At 42.4% G+C, this 26,492-nt stretch overlaps 2 protein-coding genes and 1 non-coding gene across 5 annotated transcripts in view; all 3 read right to left on the reverse strand.

Moving 5' to 3' along the window:
• Nucleotides 1–1,954, reverse strand: part of GOSR1 (golgi SNAP receptor complex member 1) — a 36,189-nt gene extending 34,235 nt beyond the window's left edge. For both annotated transcript variants that reach the window (XM_041000288.1, XM_041000287.1), the window contains exon 1: nucleotides 1,865–1,954. In XM_041000288.1, coding sequence (XP_040856222.1) covers nucleotides 1,865–1,895 — 31 coding nt within the window. In that variant the 5' untranslated portion in view covers nucleotides 1,896–1,954. The remainder of the gene's footprint in view (nucleotides 1–1,864) is intronic.
• A 2,740-nt stretch (nucleotides 1,955–4,694) lies between these two features.
• Nucleotides 4,695–4,824, reverse strand: LOC121170571. Its single transcript, XR_005885997.1, has one exon. It is a non-coding gene; the product is annotated as a small nucleolar RNA SNORA44 (small nucleolar RNA).
• A 4,806-nt stretch (nucleotides 4,825–9,630) lies between these two features.
• CPD (carboxypeptidase D) overlaps nucleotides 9,631–26,492 on the reverse strand; it is a 69,324-nt gene continuing 52,462 nt past the window's right edge. For both annotated transcript variants that reach the window (XM_041000535.1, XM_041000536.1), the window contains 9 exons: nucleotides 25,730–25,925; nucleotides 23,094–23,229; nucleotides 20,800–20,931; nucleotides 19,927–20,022; nucleotides 19,767–19,831; nucleotides 16,560–16,691; nucleotides 15,871–16,056; nucleotides 14,908–15,007; nucleotides 9,631–13,742 (listed from right to left, as the gene is read on the reverse strand). In XM_041000535.1, coding sequence (XP_040856469.1) covers nucleotides 13,516–13,742; nucleotides 14,908–15,007; nucleotides 15,871–16,056; nucleotides 16,560–16,691; nucleotides 19,767–19,831; nucleotides 19,927–20,022; nucleotides 20,800–20,931; nucleotides 23,094–23,229; nucleotides 25,730–25,925 — 1,270 coding nt within the window. In that variant the 3' untranslated portion in view covers nucleotides 9,631–13,515. The remainder of the gene's footprint in view (nucleotides 13,743–14,907; nucleotides 15,008–15,870; nucleotides 16,057–16,559; nucleotides 16,692–19,766; nucleotides 19,832–19,926; nucleotides 20,023–20,799; nucleotides 20,932–23,093; nucleotides 23,230–25,729; nucleotides 25,926–26,492) is intronic.

Here is a 26,492-nt window from a genome sequence, read left to right on the forward strand (position 1 = left end):
TTTATGTTTGAAAGATTAGGCTTCTGAAGTTTTTTAATAATAGTAAGAGGATGACAAAAATAAACCAGCATTATAAAACATTTAATTTGCATTTTAATAAACTTACTGAAAGAATGTGAGAGGCTCAAGCTAATCATAAAATGCTACCAACAAGATTACATGCAAGAAAAGCAGAAATGAAAGCACTAAGTTTTGACAGTGGATGCAAACAGGGTTGGTAATGTGGCACAGGTTAAACCTGTATTTAACACTGGAAAAATGGGTTGGAGTGCCAGGTGCTACACTTCTGATCCAGCTTCCTGCTAATGCATCCTGGGAGGTAGCGATTAATGATGGCTCAAGTGCTGGGGCCCCTGCCACCCCCGGGGTGAGTCCAGATGGAGTTTGGTCTCCAGGTTTCAGCCTGTCCCAGCTCTGACTGCGGCAGGCCTTGGGGACTGAACAAAGAGAGGATGGAAGATCTCGCCTGCCAGTTGCTCTGCCTTCCACACAGATGAGAAGGAACACACTTTCTTTTTTTAAAGTAATTGTAATCAGATAAACTGGCAGGGAACTTGGCATCCTAGCAGCTGAATGAAAGAAACCATATTCTAGACACACACGGAGATGAGTACTTGTATTTCTAGTAAAGTGGAAGTTAAAAGGGCTGACATAAGGAAAAGGTGCCGGTGCTGTGGTGTAGCAAGCCAATCCTCCACCTAGTGCTGGCATCCCAAACGGGTGCTGGGTTGTGTCCAGGCTGCTTCACTTCTGATTCAACTCCCTGCTTATGGCCAGGGAAAGCAGTGGAAGATGGCTCAAGTCCTTGGAACCCTGCACCCATTTGGGAGACCCGGAAGATGCCCCTGGCTCCTGGCTTCTGACTGGCTCAGCAATAGCCATTGCTGCCATTTGCGGAGTGAATCAGCAGACAGATCTTTCTGTCTCTTATTCTCTCTATAAATTTGCCTTCCTTATACAAATAAATAAAACCCTAAAAAAAGAGAGAGAGAACAAATGAATGAACAACTTATAACTGAGTTTAGCCCAAATGGCTGACAAGGGCAATAACTCAAATTTCTAGAGGTGTCAGTGGTTAGCAACAGCTCAAAATGGGACTGGAACTCAGAAAGCAGTTCCTATATTTGTATAAAGACAGGTGAGAGAAAAAGTGAGTGCTCTCTGCTCTTTCTGGACCATCGGGGCTCAGGAGTGAATTTAGAAAGGCTTTGTCGGACAGTATTTTCAGGAATTCAATAGATGCACCTGTCAAAACAAGGTTTGTGTGTGTGTGTGTGTGTGTGTGTGTGTGTGTGTGAAAGAGGTACGGCTAATGTTTTCATTACAAATCACAAACGTTCTCTCAACTTTTCTAGGAAAACAGAAGGCAAAGTTATGCTCTCCGCCTTCCCACAACACCCGGCTGGTTCTCCCAGTCCCCAGCCTGACGTTGCCGTGAGGACCCACGTGGGAACCCACCGTTGCAGGAGCCACTCCTGCCTCCGTGGACTGACACGCGCCTCCTTCCTCGCTTCCCACTCTGTGCCCCCCAGGGACCCCCGCTCCGGGCCGTCGCCTCCTCCAGGCTCCCGGGCTCCGAGTTTCCTCACTCAGCGCTTCGCACCACCCCGCGGCCGGGATCCAGCCTGGCTCCTGCTCGGTCTCCTCCGTCCCTCTCTCCTAGCCCTCCCGGATCCCCCTCGCCCCGCACAGTCAGCCCTGACCGGTCTCCTCAGTCCACAGGCCTCAGGGCTCCCGCCAGACACGCCCCGCCCCAGCTCGGCCGCCCGGCAGCCTTCGCTCTTTCCTCCGCTACCTCCTCCTAGCCGCGTCCTCACTGAGTCCCCTGCTCCTCGGAGGACCCACCCGGAGGCCTCGCCCTCACCTTCCCAGTAGTTGCTGGTTCCTGCCGCCATCTTTGTTGTCCAACGTCAGTCCGGATAGGAAAGTAAAAAATGACGCGAACCAGAGGGTCCCCTCCACGCCTTCTTCCGCCCTGGACGCCGGGGCCGATGGGATACAAGGGCCTCCTTCAGAGCCCGCCACCTGGTGGTCTGCTCGTGAGTTTACAGGTTTTGAGTCGTCAGCTCTTGATAGTCTCAGGTCATTCTTTGGGTGCTCGGACCTGCTTTTCGCGCCTCAAGCCCTCCTCATCTCCCTCTGCTGGACTTCTCCCTTCCTTCAGCAGGTTTCTCTCAAACACGACTCCCTCAGTTTCCCTATCATTTTGAGGCGGTCACCTCCCTTTCTCAGGGCTGGAGACGCTTCTGTTCCCAGCGCCCTTGCCTTCCTTCTGCGTGGGCCCCACCATCCAGTTTCTCTGGCAGGTGCACATCTCTCTTCTGGCGGCTCCGCCGATTCTACCTTAGTTAAAGACTCTTGTCTTGGCGGCTACCAGGTTTACGAAGTGTGTGCTGACTGCTCACACGGGCTCTCGTCCCGGCGATCTGTTTAAAACACAAAACAAAACAAAAAACTCGTCTAGACCCACACTGGTACTAGAGTGTACCCACACTGACCAGTCAAGTGTGGAAACTGCCTCTGTAGTCCCCCTCCCCCCCGCCTTTATCTTTCCTGTAATATTTCCTCATCAGCCACCAAGAATCACCTCAGACAAATGTTCCCACTTCAAACTGCCAGACGCAGTTTACAGAATTCAAGAGGAGAGGAAAGCCCACTCCGTTTACCCATAGGTCGTGCTTTTCACTATTGCATCTTCCTTCCCGATGGGCCAAGATTCCTCTTCTTTCATTTCCTTGCTGCTTCGAGAATTTTCTTCAGTCATTTTGTTTCAATGATTTGGTCTCGAAAAGCTGAGGCTTTGTGGCTGCTGGGCAGCAGTGACGCCCTGGTCCCCTGCCGTTGGTTGGCTTTGCCACCATGCAGGCTAGTCTGGACCCCCTTCTCACACTGCTGGCAGCAACTCCTCCTGGAGTAATGCAGTTGTTGTCTAAAACGATTCCATCTTGCTGGTCCTTTGGGAACTGGAGAGCTTTCTTCGGGTTCTTCTTACCTGTATCCTTTGGCGCTGCTGGCTTTCCAGCCTCTGCAGCACCTGTCATGGGTGGTAGGAAGTGAAGAGAAGGTCCAGGAAAACCATTCCAGTGTTATTCGGTTCATCCTGAGGGTCCTAGCCAGTCTGTGTTCCTTCCACCTTTCAACGTCTTCTTATCCAGTGTTTAACTTACAGTGTGTGATGGTTTTGGAAAAATACACATACCCTCCATCCTGTTCAGTGTTGTGGGCTGAGGAGGTGATTAGTGCTCCTTAGGCTGAGCAGGAACAGGAACTGGCTTGTGGCTGAAAATACCTAGACTAGTTGGACGTATCTGTGTCCAATATCCTGCTAAGTGAGGATGTGGGGGGAAGAGTATATAAGGAGAGGTGAAGGAGCAATAAAGCGAGACTTAGCAGAGACTTCTACCATCACTGGTCTCCCGTTGGTGCTTCATCCCCAGCCCCTGTCCACGTCATTGGCTCTGCTGGCCAGAGCAGTTCAAAACTGAAAATTTTCCATTTACATTTTTAAAAATTGGTTTTAATTATTAGGTATTTTCTTCATCATATCTTACTTTAATTTATTCGTAACCATAAAAAATAGTTGCATTTATTAGAGAGAGAGAAAGGTCTTCCATGTGCTGGTTCACTCTCCAAATGCCTACCAACATCCAGGACTGAAGCAGGTCTCCCAGGTGAGTGGGGGACTGGCAGGGTGGGAGGGTTGGGAAAAGGGGTATCTCCCTCTGCTTTCCTACTCCAAGGAGGGAACTGGTGGAAATGTGGGATGCTGGCTCAGCAGGTAGAGTCTTAACGTGCTGGGCCATGACATCTGCTCCTGTTTTATTTCTTCGCTAGCAGATGAGTTTCCAAGATTGCCCCTTTCAGCACAGCTGCCCCCTTTATATCAGGCTCACTTGTTCTGATGTGCTTGTATGCAGGTGGGCTGGGTCTGGCTGGCACTAGCATTAGACAAATATTATGATGGTTCACCTTTTCCTGAGACCCCTTTTGGGTCTTGCCACTTATTTCAGGCCCTGGAGCACTGCTTCCCTCTTTACTATTTATAGGATCCGCTTTCCTCTCCCCCTCCTATTTTTTGCCACAAAACTTTTAACAGAATGAAACTGTAGAAGTAAACACATTCAATTCTGAAAAAACAAACCAAAACAAAAAAACCCTCCCCTGCCCTGAGGAGCGGTTGGGTAGTGCCAAGGTGTTGAGGTTTGGCCATTTCTTTCACTTTATCCAGCTTGAAGTTTCAGACTTCTCTGACTTCAGCATCCCCTAAGTGTGATTTCTGAATATATTTCCCCTTTCTTTCATTTTGTACTTCAAGTCTTATTTGTATAAGAACAAAAGTATTTTTCAGTTAAAAAAAAAAAAGTAGATGGAATACCTAAGACAGAGCCACCTGCATTCTTTTTTTTTTTTTCACATTTCTAAAGCTTTTATTGCATCACACAGGGCATATCCCCCCAAAGCCCCACCTCTGCTCACTGTTTTATCATTTCACTTCTTCTGTTGGAGGTTTTCGCCCTGCAGATCCACTGCCATGGCAGGGTTACTGGTAACGTGGTCTCAAGCACAGCTCCAGATGGCAGCACACCGCAGCACTGGACCCTCGTGCCACGAGGGGCGCTGCAGAACAGGTGTGTGTGAGGACTTTGAGCTGACCAAGCCACCCCCCCAGGTCAGGGCTGCCAGGCCAGGACGGGCACTATCGGAAAGCTGAGTGGCAGCTGCAGGCACGGGCTGGCCTGCGCTGTCAAAGGCCCTCCAGGTTGCTCTCGCATGCAGTTGGAGATCCCATGGCTACAGCTAGCCACAGCCCTTGGAAACATGCTGTCACCTGCATTCTTTGTTCTCATCTTGGTGCACGGGATCCACGAGTGACCCCTGTGCTTGCTGCACTGTCATTTTCTGGGCCAGATTGCTGTCCACAGCTCAGGGTTGACCCCTCAACTCACTCTCCTCCCCTCAGCTGTGCCTTCTTCACTGCCCTGGTGGCTCCCAGTTTCTTGCAGGTGTGTCTCCCTGAAAGTGCTTTGGGTGCCTTCCTCTTCCTCCACTTCATTTGCCACCTGTTCTTTCCCAGTCATGACCCTGTTCTGAGTGTGCTCAGCTTGCCCTGCCACTGCCTCCTCCCTGCCCTTCCGCCTTTCCTGGGACTGTTCCTGAACCAGCTCAGTTTCAGCTCCAGTTTTCTCTGTATCCACGTCCACCATACAACTGCACAATCTTTGAAGTACCTTCCAGGACCATACTCCTGTTTGCCTGTGCCGCTCACTCCTCTCTTTGAAGAAGTGGAGCCTCTAGGTTTGACCGAGGAGCCCTGAAGGACCAGCCATGTCCTGTCATGACCTGCATTCTTGCTATTGTGACAGCTGGCTGGACATGTGGCACCATATGCTTGCCAAACATTTCATGATGACATATATATGCCAGTTGGAGTCCATACTACCCTATTTCTGATTCAGCTCACTGCATGTGGCCTGGGAAAGCAGCAAAGGATAAGGCCCAAGGCCCTAGGACCCTGTACCTGCATGGGAGATTTAGAAGACACTCCTGGCTTCTGGCTTCAAATGGCTGTTGGAGCCACTTGGGGAATGAACCAGCAGATGGAAGATTTTTATCTCTGTTTCTCGTTCTCTCTGAAAATCTGCCTTGCCAATAAAAATAAATATTATCTGAAAAAAAATAAATCTGAGATACCACAAGCAGAAGCAGCACCTGCAACTCCTGCTTTTTCCTTTTGTCCCCTGAGAACTCATTCCTGACTGAAGCACTGGAGACACCTGGCTTGTCACCTGAAGCTCACCTTCTTTCCTGAAGTTACTTCACATTTAATCCAGCAATTTCCATTCTCAGTGCCCTTTGCTTTCCACTGGAGGGAGCGAGTCTAATATCAGTCTGCTTTCTCTGAATTTCTTTTCTGCTTTCCATTTTTCCCCTTTATCTTTGTTTCATTGATATGTTTAAGTGTGGATATTTACTTTTCCATGTTCAGGTTAAGTTTCTTTGTGAATTGATAACTTATCGATACAGGAAAATTCCCAGTTGTTGTCTCTTAAGGTTTTCTATTCTCCATTCTTTGTTCTAGAGCCCCAAATCTCCCTGATCCTCATGCTAAATCCACATTTTTTAACCCTCTCCTTCATTTATATTTTTCCTTTGCTATTTGTATTTCACAGACCTTCTGGTTCATTATTTCTCTGTGCCTACCCACCACTGTAACTATCTATATAATTTTAGTTTCTGCATTTTCATTTTTGGAAGTATTGATATGGTTTTATCATTCCCTGTGATAGTCTCAGGGTTATCTTTTATTTCTTTGAAAGAAGCAAGTATATTTGTTACAATGTTTTATGAAACATATTTAAACTTTTTATTTTATATTGGTGTTCAAAAATGGTGCTCTCCTTCAGCTCTAGTATGGAGTTCTGGAAAGATCCAACCCAGTCACTTGGAAGCTGTATCACATGGCTTAATATCTGGAATATCCGAGCTTAGCATAGCAGGCTAGGTTCTATGCCCAATCTCACTTTCAAATGGTCCTCACTTAAGTTCCACTAAGTAGAAACCTGTTCATACAATCCCTCCCTTTTGACTTTTCTAGTGCTCACATCCTCCAAACATGAACCCCACAACTTTGTAGTTTTTTTTAATAAGTCTGTCCTTAAATTATTTCTAAAAAGTCCAGTAGTCCTCCATTGCAGTCAATGCCATAACCTGCCCACTTCCTCTCTATTCTATTTTCAATCTTCAGGATCAGTTCCTCTAGGTACTTCATGTTCTCAGACACTAAATTCCAAACCTTTTTGGTCCTAAAAGCTCTCCTAAGAATTACATGATACATAAGAAACAATCATTGTAAATATTGGAATAAGGTCAACTATTAGAAATGAGTTCAGTGATCCAGAATATAACTCACATTTTCCTATTTCTGCATAAACCACATTTTATTTTCTACATATTCCATCTCCGATGTCTCCTATTCCTTTTAGTCCTCCCTACAGCTTTCTCACCACCTCTATATTGCCCCAACCCAATCAATTGCTGAGTAAATCATCGACACTGCGATCTAACCAAAGTAAAGCTTTTCATGCTTTTGTTTTCATTTTTTCCCAGCTGGCCTTTCAACTTGAACACTTTTACTTGACCTATGAGATAGACCAACCTATTTCATTCTTGCTCACCTGTCAACATTAGTTTACACAGTAACAAGGAATAGAATTTTATTTGCCCACACCCAAAATTGCTAAAGAAATGGCATTTAAAAAAATATTTGTTTTTATCGGAAAGGCAGATCAAATTTACAGAGAGGAGAGACAAAGATCTTCCATCTGCTGGTTCACTCGCCAAATGACAGCAACAGCTGGACAGCAGGAGCCTGTGGCCTCTTCTGGGGCTCCCACGAGGGTGCAGGGTCCTAAGGCTTTGGGGCATCCTCTGCTGCTCACCCAAGCCACAGGCAGGAAGCTGGATGGAAAGTGAAAACAGCTGGGATAAGAACCAGTGCCGGGCCCAGCGCCGTGGCCTACTGGCTAAAAGTCCTCACCTTGAATGCTCTGGGATCCCATATGGGCGCCGGTTCTAATCCCGGCAGCTCTGCTTCCCATCCAGCTCCCTGCCTGTGGCCTGGGAAAGCAGTCGAGGACAGCCCAAAGCCTTGGGACCCGGCACCCGTGTGGGAGACCTGGAAGAAGTTCCTGGATCCTGGCTTCGGATCAGCATAGCATCGACCGTTGCACTCACTTGGGGATTGAATCATTGGACGGAAGATCTTTCTCTCTGTCTCTCCTCCTCTCTGTATATCCGACTTTCCAATAAATAAATAAATCTTAAAAAAAAAAAAAAACCAGTGCCTAAATGCGATCCTGGCACTTGCAAAGCAGAGGATTAGCCAATTGAGCCCTTGCACCAGGTCTGGCATGTTTGTTTTTAACATTTCATTGGCTAAAGTAGGTAGGTAGAAACTGTAATCCTAAGGTTAACGTTTACTGGCAGGTATTGTGGTATGGTGGTTTACCTCTTAGAACGCATGGAATCCTTTATCGGAGAATCTGGGATTGAGTCACTTTTGGGCTTGTTGCTAATCCGCATGCTGGGAGGCAGCGGTTCATGCCAAGAGCACTTCAGTGGGAGACCTGGTTGGAGGTCCTTGCTTCATCTTCAGCCCGGCACAGCCCTGGCTCTTGCAGACTTTTGAAGAGTAAACCAATGGATGTAAAATCGATCTCAGACACTCTTTCAAATAAATCAAAAGAAATGCACATTTAAAAGGTTAAAATGTGGATTCATCTGTTTAAAAATGGTAATATTCAATGGTATGAGATTTGCAATAAATAGAATCAGTTGGCATTCTATGTGCCTGTGAGAGTATGACACCTGTTCACACCTCAGTAGTGTATTAGTGTGACTACCCTATCACACAAAACAGTTTGTTCTACCCTGAGAACAAACCTGAAGGACTCAACTGGCAGATCGTTTCAAGACCCCCACATGGGATCTTGATGCAGGTATCAGAGAAATCCTGAGAAAATTTTAAACAAATTCATTAAAAATCACTATTATCTTTGCTCAGACTTTCTGAAGCAGTTAAGGCTATCTTCACTGAAGAAGCATAATCTCATTTTATTTAAAAACAAATATAAAACATGTGGCAGTATTAAAACTTCACTGCGATACTTCTGACAACTTATGGAAAGGGAACAGGGACAATTTTTACAATTTTCTCTTTTTCTTTGAGCATTTGTGGATACTAAAATTCAGGAATTTCTTCTCAATTAAAAAAGCTTACCGGTACACGGATCTCTGTTCATACATCTTATGAAATAACTTCCCTCCCCCAAAGGGATCAGAAAACAGCAAAGGAAGGAGCATCATGCTGATTATTATGGTAATTCAGTTGAGTTTAATGTGAGGTTGGGCCCATCATGAACATAATCTCTCACTAAAATCCTAAAAAGGATTATCCCCTAGCCAGCAGAGAAATTGAGACCCAGACTCTCTCAACTTGGGCAAGACAAGTTCACCCAGGAAACAAGTGGCCCCATCCAGACTCAGTTGTAAACACCCATCCCCAAAGTTCACATGATAACCTCTCCGCTTCATTTCCTCACAGGAACAAGTCATGATTGCATTAGTTCCCTGGTCTGGTCTCCTTTTCAGCAGTGACCATGTTCCATATATAACTTTACTTTGCCAGATCCTATTACAGCAGCCGTGTCAATAAGCTGTTTGTAATGAAATGAGGATATAGAATTTATCACCACCTTACCTAAAAGTAACAGGCTTATTATTCCAACAAGGCCTCATCTGGAAAAGGCACAATTTTAACTATTCAAAATGGGGATATAAGCCTTTCAGTATTGAGATGGTCATGGTGGAATGATGAAAGATACACCAACCTAGCTGAGTCAAACAGCAAAGAGCAGACTGTGACCACGATATGATGTGATTATTTTGGAAATTAATTTTTTTTAGTTTAATCATAAAGACAAACATTTCTTATGAAACACCCTGCATTTCGACCCAGTCCTATGCTTCCCCAGTATAGATAGAAAGCCTATGTAACTTGTGAATTGGAAGTATAACTTCTGGCCTATTGCTTTTGAAAGAAGATTTTGAGACAAAACACAAAGACAAACATCATAAAATAACTTTTATACAGGGTTAGATCTGTTTACATATAAAAAACAGAAAGGACCTCAATACAGTTAGATTTCACATAAATTACACAGATTGACTTTAAGTCTACTATTCAACTTTATTTAAAGTCCCTTTTAAAAATTTAATTTTGAAGGCACAGTGCATGAAATAAACCAAAGACTGAAGCACTTGAGATGAATGGGTATTGGGCACGTCATATCATTATAGGTTGTTCTGAACCTGGGGAGTATCATTCTGAAAAAATGGAATCATGGAAAGGTGATTTTGAATCTCAGCATAAAAAAAATACCACAATGTCAAACCTCCAGGAAATCTGCTGCATGGCTAGCATAGAATGTAGTTACTACACTCATGTAATGCCATGTATAAAAGTCATAATCGTACATATTTACATAATTTATATCAAATTGCCTCAAAATGGTAACCTGCAAATTTGATAATGTTTTGTCAGGACAATATTCTGAACGTCAAGTGGAATCATTAATGAGTTATTGCTAAAAATAAGAGAAATTGGGGGTGTTGGAGATATTTCTTCATGAACTAGAACTCTTAAGTTCAGCGGACATTCACATGGACACTAATCATTCCCGCTCAAATGTGCTTTAATTAAAACAAATTAGAAACCCAAGGAGTTATCAAAAAGTTGCCAGATAGAAAGTTATGGAACATCAACCACCATGGAATTTTTAGTAATAACAATAAAGCAAAAACATAGGGGAGATGTTGCATTGCTGCTATTTAAACAATTCCAGCAGAGAACCATGAACACAGGGCACATTTACAGCACTTGTAAGCAAGCTTTTTAATACAGCAGGGGATGAAACCTGGCACAAATGCATTTCTGGCAACAGGAAGATAAAACTTTAATGCTGAGAATAAATGGAAATAGAGGAGCAGCTTATGGTCACTGAGTAACTTTGTGTTAGCTCAGAAACAGTAAGTTCACACATAAATACTACCCTTTATTTAAACAAACTGATCGTTAGTTTTAAGTTCAATATTCATTAATTCAGCAAATCCCATTCAGATGAAAAGTAATGAAGATTAATCAATCTGAGTCAAAAATATCACGTGTTTTGTTTTTTCTGGAAGATGACAGAGTCCCCAAATTCTCTTTTGTGAGAATGGCAAGCATTCCTTAACTGGGTGGGATCCTACTCACTCCCCAGGCGTTACAAATCCCACACTAAAATCAATGGGGGCTTTCTTGTGAAACTATGAGGGCTCAGCTCCCTGGACTACACAATCGGTACAAAGACACTTACATAGGCAGACACTTTAAACGGTACCTACTCAGTCACTTTGCTTTTATTAAGGAGTTGGGAAGGAAGAAAGAGGGTTTTACAAACTGATCACTAAGACAAAAACAATGCCTTGTGAGTGAAGAAAGGCACAACTCAGACGTGGGCAAATTTCTTAATGCTGTGATACTTGCCTTCATGTCTCCAAGGAAATGGAAAGTTTCTAGAACACTGCAGAAATGCAGTCCCCATCCCAGCTGGCTTCAATGCCTTAATTGATTTATGTGGGCTACGTGGGATGAGAGCCACATATGAAAAAAATGGAACAAGGCTGAGAACACATTCTGAGTAGTCAGATCTTGGTACATTTGGATTCACAGGTAACAGGCAGAGACGGCCTTGTCTCCCAGCTAAATGCATTATTTAAAAAGTCATTAAAGACTCAAGGTTGATAGCAGAATTTAACTTTCCTTTTGGGAGAAATAACTATAAGAACTATTTGCATGTTCATGTCTTAACTTATTTTATATGTGCTTAAAAGGCATGACCTCCAGCCATGAAGGTGTACAGTTAGAAAGGCATGTTTAATTCAAGAGAGAAGAAGATATAAAAAAGTCTCCTCTAGAGATCAATGCTGTTAAAGTGAAGGCTGTCACACCAACCTCCATTTCTAGTTGCAATGGCACAAGCAAGCCCAGACACCATGGGCTCTTCGTTGGTTTTCTGACTTTTCACTCTAAAACAATAAAGCTGAAAAAGAGCAATATGCTATATTCACAAAGAAAGCATAAATGATTACGCAAAAGATAACTCATTAATTACTAGCATCCCACAAGCTCTGATCTGTGTATGTGGTGGGATGAGAGGGATGTGGTAAAATTTAGAGTGGCTAACACCAGGGTCAATAGCAGAAGGGCTTAACCTTCAACCACCCAAGCTGATCACAGGTACTAACAAATGTTAGGAGCTCATCACTCATAATAAACAAAATATGATTTTGTAAAACTATTTTGGATGCATACCTTTAAAAACCTGGTTGAACAACCCAAGAGGGTGGTAAGCCACGTCACAGGAAGGCTCTGGGATGATGGATGCATTTATGAATATAGAACATGATCCAAAAGAGGATAGTAAGCTTTTGATCCCCTGATTTAGTACAAGTTCAGCAGCAACTTGGCCATTAAAACATTCAAAGGTAATAAGCCATCAGATCATTGGTAAGACACACACTTACAAAAAGCATCACTTCCACTAAATAGCATCAGACAGAAAATAAAATGCAAAGCAATTTTGTCTTTGCCCGGCAGTGGATGACAGCGTCACACTACAGTGTTATATCACACAGCAGCCACAGTTTTCATTTCTTCCTCTTTTTTTTTTTTAATGGAGGGACCCATATGTAAAAGCTTTCCATTAAAATTTTAACAGAATTGGTTGATAAAGAAAGTAATAATAAACAAACAAATAAAAAAAATGTGTCAAATGAAACATTAGGACAAAGAATCCAATCCCTTGCAGAAGCCTATGTGACTAAGACTGGCCAAGTTATTTCAATCACAGTCCTCTATTTCATGGCGCAGGCTCAGGCTGGAGTAACAAGTGCAGATACTCTGTGTTCAAATATAGGTTAAGAATGTGCAGGTAGGTCTCTTCCACACTTCCAGATATCTTTAGTAGAATTCCGATCTTGTAGATGGGTGCATTATCTGAAAACCATAAGTGTACAACATAGAAAAAAGTTCAAATTTAGGCAATGTTACAGAATCAGGCATTCCTAGAATAAACTAGTTCTTCACAGATAAAAGCAGCAGCACCTGTGGGTTTTTACCAAGTTAAAAGATAGGCAACATGAGTTTCAGCTTCTGCTAGATCATCCTCTCAGCTCCATTCAAGTGGACACTTCAGTCTTTCACAAGTCAGTATGTTCTCCCATAAAATGGGGGATTATTTAGAAATCTGCTAAACCTTACAAGAGAGGTAGTGAAATCCAGCACAGCCCACCAGTTCTGATCTAGCCTAGAAACAGGTAGAAGGACAAATGCGGAAGCCCATTTATTCACTTCTTAACATTATATATGCTTAAAAATCAGTTCAACCTCCTTTAAACCTGAATAAGAGAAGCTCCAGCTATTTAATAACTAGAGAGAAGTACTCCTCAGTAGGTTGAGAAAACACTGAGTTTTTAAAGCTTTATGTCAGAATCTGACTGCTGTCCCTGCCTTAATGTTTCTGGATTCTTTTGGCCATTTAAAAATAAAGGGGAAAAAAAAGGCTAATGCCACTAGTAAACTCCTCATGTGCAAAATACAACATCTACTAGTTGGCTTTATATTGTTATTACATAAAACTCCAAATAGCTCATTTTAAATTAAAAAGATAAACAAAGTGGCTGTCCCATCTCTGCTGCATAAATAGAAGTCAGATTTCTTTTTTTGAAGGCTAAGAGTACTTTAAGGAAGGGAAGTTCAAAATTTCCTTTGAAATTCACAGAGAATATAAAGTTAGCAAGTTAACTTCCCAAAGCTCTTTGAAGAAGCAGGACAGTCTCTTCTTAATGCAGAGTCTCCCAAGAGGAACTAATGTTGCTTGGTACTTATGCTGGGAGAAATGCAAACTGTGTTTTTCAATGTTTGCTAGAATATAATGTTTCCTCTTCCGTGTCAGTCTCGTCTTGGAACTCATGGCTTAGAAGAGACTTCTTGGAGCCTGTTGACATCATGCGAATTTCATCCTCATATTCATCATGGTGCTGCCGGAGTCGGTGGAAGCCGTCCTTGTGTCTGTTAGACTTGATTGAGCAGATACACCAAATCATGCAACCTGTCAGGATCAGGGCTGTCATGGTGGCTCCTGCCAAACAAAACCATCACGTTGGAGTATTATACTCAGAGCAGCTACTTACAAGGGCACTTCTAGTAATATATCATGCCTTTTTTCTTCTTATTTTATACCATGAGGGACATCCTTGTATTATTATAGAAACAGTGCAGATACACTCTCCCACACACTTATGTTTCTACTACCTTGAGATAATTTTTAAATTATCTTAGTGCCTGTTCTTCCAGATCCTTTTTATACATGTGTATGCACATGTGCTATTTTCTTTTACCACAGTAAAACAGCAATGGTTATTGTCCTGTAACCTGCTTTTTATTAATCCACAACTTCTATTTTTCCTCCGTGTAAATTTTCATTCATCCTAAATTCCTAATTTTGAATATATAGTATTAAAATAACAATCTTGGCAAAAAATTAATAATATTCAGAACTAATGGGCTGCAGAGTTAGAATTAAACCATGTCTGAATCCTATCTCCTGCATTTTTAATCACTAGGTTATTTGGGCTTTATCTGCTAAAACTTGGTTGGATCATGTTTCTAATATGCTAATTTTCTCAACTAAGGATCTCCCCTTCATACAACCCTATAATAAGACTTGGTTATTTTGCCTCAAGTCCAAACTGCCCTGAGAAATGAACCAAGGCTCTTTTCTTCTTAGAATTTCATTAATTCAAGAAATGATACAAATTAATCCTGGAGAAAAAAATTTACTCTTTCCTGGATCTTGAAAATCAGAACTAAGGTAAGTCAAGGCACTAGGACCTCATCAACATTTAAAGTAAATCATTCATTCATTCAGCATTCTCTCAGATCTGCCACATAAACAGGGTCCTGGGTTCTGGGAATGCAGATAAGCTGCCCACTGTCTCAGAGATTAGGGGTCCCTAAGAGAGACTGAATCCAGATAAATCATGGGCAAAGCAGGTAGAGTCAGTGATGGGAGACTAGGATGATCAGGGAAGGCCTCTCCATGGAGGTGACTGTGGAGCACAGAACTGAAAAAGTGAAGCGACAAGCCCTCCCAGGGGAGAGGAGATTCAGGAAAGTGACACTGAAGAAAGGAGACCTCAAAAGCAAAGAGATTGGTGTCAAGAGCTGGTGGAGATTACCCATATTAAATTGAAACATCAGGATTGATTTTAACTTTAAACTATTAAAAGCTGAAAGTTCTTTACCTAATACAGTTACCACAAGCTCTCTTGGCAAGCCAAATATCCGGTTATCTGCGTCAAAGACAATCACCACAGAGCTAGCTGCATCATGATGCACAAAGACCTAGAAGGAGAAGATACATGAATAACGAAAAGGTTTCCTCAAGGTGTATAACATTCCTATGAAATTCTCAGAGACTTTATACAAACCAGGGAGATGACTCATGAGTATCGACCATATACAACGTACTACAAGAATTCCTAACAGCAGGGGCTGGTGGGATCATTTAACTGGCTAATCCTCTCCTGTAAGTGTTGGTTGGGTACCAGTTTGTGTCCCAGCTGCAGATGGCTCCCTGCAGATGGCCTCAAAAGGCAGTTAAGGGTGGCCCAAGTCCCCGGGACCCTGCACCCAGGTGGGAGACCCAGAAGTTCCTGGGTTGGATTGGATGAGCTCTGGTATTGCAGCCATTTGTGGAATAAACCAACAGATGCAAATTCTTTCTCTTTTTCTCTCTCATCTCTGTAAATTTGTTTTTCCAATAATCTTTTTTTTTAAAGATTTATTTATTTTTATTGCAAAGTCAGATATACAGAGAGAGGAGGACAGACAGAGAGGAAGTTCTTCTGTCTGATGATTCACTCCCCAAGCGGCCGCAACGGCCGAAGCTGAGCCAATCTAGAGCCAAGAGCCAGGAGCTCTTCTGGGTCTCCGGCACAGGTGCAGGGTCACAAAGCCCTGGGCCATCCTCAACTGCTTTTCCAGGCCACAGGCAGGGAGGTAGATGGGAAGCGGAGCTGCCAGAATTAGAACTGGTGCCCATGGGATCCTGGTGCGTTCAAGGCAAGAACCCCAGCAGCTAGATCACCGTGCTGGGCCCAGAGATAAATAAATCTTAAAAAAAAATTCTAACAGTAGTTTCAAAGTAGTGAAGTCTAATGAAGAGTTAAGAATTTATATAACACTGTTCAGTCTGTGTTTCTCACCTGGGAATGTTGCTGCTGGTAGCCATCCGCGATGGCATTGATGTTATGGACACCTGGAGCTAACAGTACATGGAAATACCCTCCCTCTTTTGTGTGTACTTTTACTCCTTCATTGAGTACAATGACTGCTTTGGAGATTGGTTTTCCAGTCTTGTCTTTAACAAATCCATGTACTCCCTTGTGAACCTGAAACATGGTGGAGACATAAATTTTTCATAATGTCAGTTATTCTAGAGGCAACAACTTGAGATATGACCAAAACCAAAAAAGCATTTTTTCTCTCTCTCACACACACTATGCAAGCCTGACCTACTCCCCCTCCCCATTGACTCTCATCTACTTTGCTTCTCAGTCAATCCTTCAGAGTCACACAGATGAAGATAAGAGAAGCAGGACTCTGATATGTCAAAGCTGAAAGCATCAGAATGCAATCTCCCTTGCCACCCCAACACACTGACTCGAGTAACTGGGAATATCATAGAAAGAACATACAGTATCTCAAAAAGTCAAATAAAATTACAGTAGATTCCACATATATGGATGCATGGCTTCTATTTAGGGAACATAAAATGAAGAAAGCTTTCCTTTCAATATATATTTTTGATGAAAGATTAAGACAATGCTACAATAAAGGTTTGCACTAAAGGTAGTCCTAGGAGTTCAATTCCAGTCAAAAGAGAAGGACTTACCTCCACCAACATGCTAAGAAGAGATCTTTTATTTTCTGCCCACAAGGAAGGAAGCTGTGCTGCACTGGGAAAGTAGCAGCAGCTTGTGTACACTGTGATTTCTGGACAATGGCCATAGGTGACGCTATAATCCTGAAACATAAAATTAAAACTCAAATATAATAAAACATATAAGGAACATAAGACTGACAACTTGCAATACAACACATGGAATAAACAGAATAAAAAGAAAATGAGGTAATATAAGTAAGGTGGCATAACCAAAGACTCTGTAAACACTTTACAGTAAATATAAATAAATCCCTCTGTAATCAGTCACAAAACATCATAGTTCCTAAAAGAGCCTCTGAGGACAGCAGTTAAGTCTGATTTACCTTTATGTCTCTGAGCACCCCACTGTGCTTGGGAGGTGGAGGGGTTTATTAAATAAGTGAGTGTTTGCAGAGGGTCCATTTCCTTTAAAACCTGGAATTCCATTGAGCCTTAGAGGTAGAATAACAAGAATTTGCCTTTTGATGCCCTCAACCTGGAACCTAAAGGTGACAATAAACTACCGCCTGTAAGAGCACTTATCCAGACACAAAAACTGCCTGTATATAGGCTCAAAATTTTAACACATTCTGCCACCCCAAACCTGTTGTTTTCCCAATTCAATTGATATTCCATTTTTCCATAAAATCTCTTTCACCCTTTATATCTTTAATTTACTAACCTCTATAATTTAAAAAATCCTGCTAATCCCAACTCAACATCCCTGAAACTTGGTCCCTTGCCTCTCATCCCATTGTCAATGCCACAATCAGACCATTCTAAATCAGTCTCCTACCTGAAAACTATCTTAATGCATCATTAAGACATTAGTTTTATGCATTTTTTCAAATATTTTATTTATTTGAAATGCGGAGCTGAGCCAGGCTGAAGCCAGGAGCCTGGATCTCTATCTTGGCCTCCCACACCTGTATTAAGAACCAGGTACTTGGGTCACTTTCTGTTGATTTCTCAGGCATAGTATTAGAAAGCTGGGTCAGAAGTTGTACAGCTGGGCCTCAAACTGGAACTCAAATATGGGATGTTAATGTGTCAAGTAGTGGCTAGGCCAGATGCAGACAACACTGGCCCCAGGTTTTATTATTTAGTAACACAGCCAGAACCATGTCACTCACTATACCTTTGCTCAAAACCTTCAGTGGGTTTCTTTTCTTCATTAAACAAAGCATCATATGGCCAAACTCTTTTTTTCTTTCCAAAAAAGATGATGATTTATTTATTGAAAGGTTTACAGAGAGAACCAGAGACAGAAAGATCTTCTGTTCAAGGGTTCACTCCCCAAGGGGCTGCAAAGGCCAGAGCTGGGCTGATCTAAAGCCAGGAACTCCTTCTGTGTCTCCCAGGTTGGTGCAGGATCCTAAGGCCTTGGGCTGTACTTGTCATGTGCTTTCCTAGGCCACAAACAGGAAGCTGGATGAAATGGAGCAGCTGGGATTAGTACCAGCCCACATATGCAAAGGCGAGGATTTCCTGAAATGTTCTTCTCATTTGTGTCTTCTGCTGTTCACCATTAAATCAATCAATCAATCAATCAATCTATCTACCTACCTACCTACCTACCTATCCATCCACCCATTCTGCTCAGGCCATTAGCAGGAAACCACTGAGTAGAGCAGCTAGTCTGGTGCCATATGGGATAGGAAGTGTCATAGAGCTGACCCAATGTAAGGTTTTGCGTTTTGCTTTTTCCTTCCTTCCTTCCTTCCTTCTCTCTCACTCTCTTTCTTGTGGCATAGTCACATATACAGAGAGGAGGAGAGAGAGAGGAAGATCCTCAGTCCGATGATTCACTCCCCAAGTGACTGCAACAGATGGTGCTGCATCAATTCAAAGCTGGTAGCCAGGAACTTCCTCCAGGTATCCCACTCGGGTGCAGGGTCCCAAGGTTTTGGGCTGTCCTTGACTGCTCTCCCAGGCCACAAGCAGAGGAAAGTGGAGGCTGCTGGGATTAGAACCCATACAGGATCCTGGCACACTCAAAGCGAGAATTAGAACCCATACAGGATCCTGGCACACTCAAAGCGAGGATGTTTAGCCACTAGGCCACCACGCTGGGCCCCCTTTCTCTCTCTCTCTATTTTTTTTAAAGATTTATTTATTTATTGGAAAGTCAGATATACAGAGAGGAGGAGAGACAGAGAGGAAGATCTTCCGTCCAATGATTCACTCCCCAAGTGAGTGCAATGGCCAATGCTATGCCGATCCGAAGCCAGGATCCAGGAACCTCTTCCGCGTATCCCACACAGGTGCAGGGTCCCAAAGCCTTGGGCCATCCTCGACTTCTTTCCCAGGCCACAAGCAGGGAGCTGGATGAGAAGTGGAGCCTCCAGGATTCAAACTGGTGGCCACATGGTATCCTGGCGCATTCAAGGCCACGCCGCCGGGCCCTCTCTCTCTCTTTAAGATTTTAAAAAGTTGTTTGAAAGGCAGAGTTACTGAGAGAAAGAGACAGAAGAGAGATTTTCCACTTGCTGCTTCACCCTCTAAATAGCTGCAACAGCTTGAGCTGAACTGATCCAAAGCCAGAAGCTTCTTCTGGGTCTTCCATGTGGGTTCTGGGGCATAAGGATTCACCTATCCTCAGCTGTTTTCCCAGGCAGTAAGCATGGAAATGGATCATAAATGGTGCAGTGGGACGTGGACTGGCATTCTTACTGGATACATGCTGGTTGCATGCTGAGGCTTAGCTGGCCCCTATATTCGTATTCTAACTAAACTAGACTGCTTGTTGACAGATTTCTGTCCATAAAGCATTCTCTCTGCATCCCCAAGTTCACTTTCAAAAAGTAGAATAGGCTAATTTACAGAGGCCAAAAATAAGATAGACATTCCTAGAGGCTGTGGGAAGAGGGGCACAGGGAGTTTGTGCTCACTGAGTATAGAGTTCCTGTTTGGAGCAATGAAATGCTTGAGAAAAAAAGCTTTCAAAATAGAGATGGTGAAAGTTATACGACACTACAAATGCAACCAGTGTCAGTGAATTGTACAACTAAAATTAGCTAAAGCAGAAAATAAAATAATTGTCAGGTTAACTTAGGAGCCACTCATGATCAGAGGGGCATGAAGCAGGTGCTTTCACCTCTTATAACAGGAAAGTCACCGATCTTTTGCTCAATGACTGATACTATGACTGAACTGTAGTTGTGTTCTGAGGCATACCTTCATGCTGCCCAAGTGACTGTGCCATTCTGCTCCACGCATTACTCCTCCTGGAATATTCTCATCTACAAAAGCAGTGAGAGAGAGATAGAATCAGTGAGATCAACAGGTGGAAATCCCTCCTCTGCAAAAGCAATGACAGAGTATGGAAAACACTTGCCTGATTTATTTGGGCAGCTGGGCTGACCCATGTGCATTGATGGATGATTATTTGCATAGAGAGATGCCAAATGCTTTAAAGTTTCTTTGTTTTCCACTACAAAAAGAAAGATTCAGAGTTAGTGAAGAAATGCAAAGCATTTTTTCTATAAGTTCAACATCATGGATGCAGTACTTCTGCCTCTCTAGTACATCTTACAACCAATTAAAATTTACTGAGCAATTACTATATATTAACTGTATACCTGAGTTCACCACAAATCATCACATTAAGACAATCACGTAGACACCAATGGTGTTATCATAGTATAGGAGGATACCATACGAAATAGAAACTTGTTTCGGTATGTCTTACTATATTTGGGGGCAATGCTGGCCTTACAGAAGTCCTTACAGGCTGAACTGAACACAACACAAACTATCTCCCCATACTATAACCCTATAAAGATTTAACAAGCCAACTGTTTAACTCACTACAAGGCATAACCAGTCAGTCAAGGATTCAAGCAGGAGAGGGTAACTCTGCACTGTTAATATCTGGCCACTTATAACTGGGTGTGTCACACTTACTTTTGTATTCCCAGTCTGTACAAACATAATGATTGCTCAGAAGGCTTGTAGACTAAACTGAACAGATGTGCCAACGTGACTAGCCTCATTGGAGCTAAGACTTCATCAGATTTGACAACTCTTACACAAGCAATTGTTTAGACTGTTGTTGTGTGTATAATCTTTTCAGGTTGTTATTTGCTTATACAGTATGTTTAAATGCTCAACATTTTAAAAAAATTTAAAGGAGACATTACTAAATTGGAATTTCTTATCTAGTTTTGAATTGTGCATGTGTCTGTGTTTTCATAATGCATTTACCCACCTGTCTGTACTGGCTTGTCATACGGGTATGTGACCAGCACAGAACCACCATCCAAAGCAACAGAAAGACTGAAGTCCTGCTTTTGAATCAAATTTTCAATGATGGCTTTAGTCTCAGGCTGGGAGGCATTATCTAAACAAAAGAAAATATTCAATTAAAATATTCAATTATTGTGAAAATAAAAAACATTCCTTACTTAAACCTCACCAAAATATTACCTTACAAAATTCATAACCATTTTATTTCTCCATAAGCCACTAGCTTGAACAACAAAGATATCTTCTAGAAAGTATATTATACTGAATTTTATATACTACAGGATAATGTGCATACATTATGGCACTAAATTCTTAAAGGAAATCATAAGGATGGGCATACCCTACTTTAAAAATCATCTAATGGAATATATAATTATCTTAATACATTTTAAAAATGTTTTTACCTGTTTTAAAAGTGAGATGGGTGAGGGAGAAGAAAAGGAACATATATTCCAATTCCCTGAATGTTTGCAGCAGCTGGGTTTGGGCTAGGCCAAAGCCAGGAGTCAGGAACTCAATCAATCCAAGTCTCCACATGGGAGGCAAGGATCCAAGTGCTTGAGCCACCATCTGCTGACTCCCCAAGGCTCAAACGCAGGAAGCTAGCATCAGAATAATAGCAAGGATTCAAACCCAGGCATGTGGATTTGGTCTATAACTAGCGCTACAAGCCCAGGTGTCAAATAGGTGCCTCAATTTCATGGTACAGCCTATCTTTGAAAGAAATAAGATTTCCAGAAAGCAGGGTATTTTCTACAGCAATGTTTTCAAAGAATGAAAAACCCTGAGCACAGCACAATAGCTCACGGGCTAAATCCTTGACGTGCATCTGCCAGGATCTCATATGAACAGTGGTTTGTGCTGGGATGTTCCACCTCCCATCCAGCTCCCTGCTTGTGGCCTGGGAAGGTAGCTGAGGATGGCCCAAAGCCTTGGGACCCTGTATCTGTGTAGGAAGACGAGAAGAAGTTTCTGGATCCTGGCTTTAGATTGGCTCAGCTCTGGCCCTTGTGGCCACTTGGGGAGCAAATCAGCAGACAAAAGCTCTTTGTCTCTCCTTTTCTCTGTAAATCTGACTTTCCAATAAAAATAACTAAATTAAAAAAAAAGAGAAAAAACCAGAAACTACATGTCCATCAGTAAAGGGTTGAATAAACTGGAGTATATATTCAGATGTCCTTAGATCTAGAAATAAAGCCAAAATGATATATTCAATGAAAAAGTTGCAAAACAATATGTATAGTTTATTATCTCATTCAAATAAGTAAGAAACAAACCTTTCCAAAGCAACACACATAGACATCATATGTGTGAGTTCACTTAGACAAAGGAATACATAGATCTATACAGCTAGTGTTAAACATATCCATACTATTGAATGAATTTCTGTAAGAAAACCTTGAACTGTTTTTGTAAATGAAAAAGAAAAAAATTCAAAAGTTTTCTGGATGTCTGCATTTATTTATCCCTCATTTATAATAAACTCATCTCCATTTCCAATAATCCTTTTTTTTAAAGATTTATTTATTTTTATTGCAAAGTCAGATATACAGAGAGGAGGAGAGACAGAGAGGAAGATCTTCTGTCCGATGATTCACTCCCCAAGTGAGCGCAACGGCCGATGCTATGCCAATCCGAAGCCAGGATCCAGGAACTTCTTCCGGGTCTCCCACACAGGTGCAGGGCCCCATTTCCCAGGCCACAAGCAGGGAGCTGGATGGGAAGTGGAGCTGCCGGGATTAGAACCGGCACCCATATGAGATCCCTGCGCGTTCAAGGCAAGGACTTTAGCCACTAGGCCACGCCGCTGGGCCCTAACTCATTTCCATTTCTAAAACAGAATCAACTGATCCTCTAGCAAAGAGAAAATTACCTCTAAAGTACTTTAGTGACTTAAAAATTAGTCTCGCTGGTCTGGTTTTGTGGAGTAATGGGTTAAGGCACCACCTGTAACTCTGCCATCCCATATGGGTGCTGGTTCAAGTCCTAAACTGCTCCATTCCTGATCTAGATGCCTGCTAATGCACATAAGAGAGCAGCTCAACGTATGATCTAAGTGCTCAGGCCCCTGCCAATCAGATGGGAGGTGAATGAAGCTCCTGTCCCCTGGTGTCAGCCTGGCCCAGCCCTAGCCATTGCGGCCATTTGGGGAGTAAACCCAGCAGACAGAAGATCTGTCTATCTCTTGCTTATACTTCTTCCTTTCAAATAAATCTTACATATACACACACAAAAGAGGATATGGTTTAGTCTTACTGGTGAAGTCTGTATCCAGGTCTTTGCCACGAGCATTTGTTTGTCCTGCCTTTGAAGTACAGTCTTTCTCTTGTGCTCTTTCTCGTCCATCTGGATTCAGAGAAGGGACAATCACAATCCTAGTCCTGTCAACCAACTAAAACAGAAACAGACATCCATGTGTTTATCAGTTCCAAGTGGAATCAACACATACTCCCACATCTCAAAGACTTTACGTTTCATTTCTAACACAGTTAACTTAAAAGGTAGAAAAAAATTAACAACAAAATAAAATTTTCTCTTGCCCCATGTAAATTTAATAAACAAGGACAACGACAAAAAAACCCTACTGTACATTTCTTGGTGACTTAAGGGTAAGAAACTAGTAGGAAAAAACACAGCCTGTTGCCTGCTACCACATATTAAGTTTTATTGGAACTCAGCCATATTTATTTGCTCACATATGACTGGTCTTGTGATTTACTGGCAGAGCTGAGCAGTTACATCTGCTCCAACAAGGCCTAAAATGTAGCCTTTAATAGAAAAAATCTGCTGACTATTGACTTATATCAATAATCATAGGGAGACTATTTTTTGGATTACAAATACAATGTGGGGGCCTGGTACAATGGCTAAATCCTCACTTTGCAAGTGTCAGGATCCCATTTGAGCCCCAGTTCATGTCCTGGATGCTCCACTTCCCTTCCTGCTCCCTGCTTGTGGTTTGGGAAAGCAGTGGAGTATGGCCCAAAGCCTTGGGACCCTGCACCTGCATAGGAGATCTAGAAGATGCTCCTGGTTTTAGATCAGCTCAGCTCCAGCTGTTGTGGCTATTTAGGGAGTGAACCAGCAGATGGAAGATATTTCTGTCTCTCCATCTCTCCATAAATATGATCTGCCTTTCCAGTCAGAACAAATAAATCTTCACAAAATTAAACTGTGGGGCTAGATCTGAGGTGTAACGTTAAGGTGCCAACTAGAGTGTTGGTATCCTACATGAATGCTGACATCAGTCCTGACATTAGTGCCTCACTTCCCATGTAGCTCCCTGCTAATGTACCTGGGAAAGCAGTGGAAGAGGGCCAAGTCCTTGGGATCTTGAACCTATGTGCAAGGCCCAGAAAGCTCCTGGATTTTGGCTTTAGACTGCCCCAAACCTGGTCGTGGCAGCCATTTGGGAAGTGAACCAATAGATAGAAGACCTTTTTCTGTCTTGCCCCACTTTTCTCTATTAACTCTTAAAAAAAGGAGAGATTTATTTATTTATTTATTTTTATTGGAAAGCAAGACATACAGAGAGGAGAGACAGAGAGGAAGATCTTCCATCTGATGATTCACTCCCCAAGTGACTGCAATGGCTGGAGCTGAGCCAATCCGAAGCCAGGAGCCCAGAGTTCTTCCGGGTCTCCCACATGGGTGCAGGGTCCCAAGGCTTTGGGCCATCCTCGACTGCTTTCCCAGGCCACAAGTAGGGTGCTGGATGGGAAGTAGAGCTGGCAGGATTAGAACCGTGCCTATATGAGATCCTGGCGTGTTGAAACCACTACACTATTGTGCCAGGCCCTGGGTTTAAATTCTAACTTCATGAGTTATTAGCTATGGGATTTCCTGTAAGTTAACAAATATCTCTTTGTTTCAATTTTTACATCTATAAGATAGACATAATTATTACTACATGGTTAAGGATTAAGTAGGCCTTCTGTCTCAGATTCATTGCCACAGCTTCAGATATCGTTTGATGATTGCTAATGATGGAAATACATCACCTGGCATAATACCTGGTACACTGTAGGTACTCAACAAATAGGAGTTGTTTTCCTCCTTTCTTAAGTTTGACATCAACACTGCCAATTTGTGAGTGCTGGAAAAAGAAGCACTCTCTCCTTTAATTTGAGATAATATTGAACCAGTTGCTTCAACATGCAAGATCAAGCCTCCAGATTTAGTTTCTCTTTTGTAGTCATGGAAATAGACAACGTTCCATTGCTTTCTGAAACCTCTTAGCACTGCAGACAGCATTGTGGCATAATAGGTAAAGCTGCCATCATCCCATATGGATGCCAGGTCATGTCCTGGCTGCTCCAGTTCTGATGCACTCCCCTGCTAATGTGACTGGGAAATGGCTTGAGGACTTGGGGCACAGCACCTGCATGGGAGACCTGAAAGAACATCCTGACTCCTTGAGGTTATCTGAGGAGTGACCCAGAGGGTATCTGTCTTTCTGGATCTAACTCCTTAAAAAACCACACACACACTTCAAAAACAATAAAATTTCTTAGCACCCAAGCTAACTGATATTTTATCATATAAAGAAAAACTATATAGCTTTCACTACATTTTTAAAATATAGTGACCCAATAAATAGAAAATGGAAATCCTTTAAGTTAGAATGTAGAAATCTAACAATGGAAGGGGAGTCTGGGTATTAAATAAATAAACTGAAGCAAGTCTTCAGTATATTTTCCTGTATGGACTTTAAACAAATACAATGAAACAAAAGAAAGATAATATTAGCAATGAGCATACACAAAAAATTTGTTCATAACGTACTGAAAATGTCAAACCTAACATAAAAGCACAGATTTTTTAAATGGTGCCTTGATTCTAAGGCATCACTGCTCCTTCTTACAAGCAGGTCACAACAGCCATTCTCTTACTTGGGTAACAGCTGTGTTCTTTTTGTAGTGCAGGCAGAGAAATTCCGCTAGAGCCAAAAGCAGTTCAGTTCCAACAGGAGCGTTTCCGTGGATACCAGCAACAAAGCGAATCTTGGGCTCTTCAGGCTCCGACATGTTGGGCTTGTTGGAGATTTCAAGGGACCAAATGTGTCGATATTCAGCACTCTGTCCCAAACTTTCAAAAGCCACAAACAGAAAGTTACCAAGGAATTCAGCTTTATTTTAATGGTGATTTACAAACTTGAAACACACACACACATACACACACGTAGAACACATGCAAAAAGCTGTGAACTCTGTCCTTCTTATTCTAAATTTTTCTAAATAAATAAATCAATAAGTCATTAAAAACAAAAGCAAGCAGGGTAGGCTCTTTGGTGCAACAGTTAAATGCTAGTTAGGACAGACAGGAGTACTTCTTTTTTTTTTTTTTAAGATTTATTTATTTTTATTACAAAGTCAGATATACAGAGAGGAAGATCTTCCATCTGATGATTCACTCTCCAAGTGGCCGCAACGGCTGGAGCTGAGCCAATCCGAAGCCAGGAGCCAGGAGCCAGGAGCCAGAAGCTCTTCTGGGTCTCCCACATGGGTGCAGGATCCTAAGGCTTTGGGCCGTCCTTGATTGCTTTCCCAGGCCACAAGCAGGGAGCTAAGTGGGAAGTAGGGCTGGCAGGTTAGAACTGGCGCCCATAGGGGATCCTGGTGTGTGCAAGGCAAGGACCTTAACCACCACGCTATC

The sequence above is a fragment of the Ochotona curzoniae genome, unplaced genomic scaffold (genome assembly GCF_017591425.1).
Source record: "Ochotona curzoniae isolate NIBS_2020 unplaced genomic scaffold, NIBS_Ocur_1.0 scaffold_2453, whole genome shotgun sequence".
Taxonomy (NCBI): Eukaryota; Metazoa; Chordata; class Mammalia; order Lagomorpha; family Ochotonidae; genus Ochotona; species Ochotona curzoniae.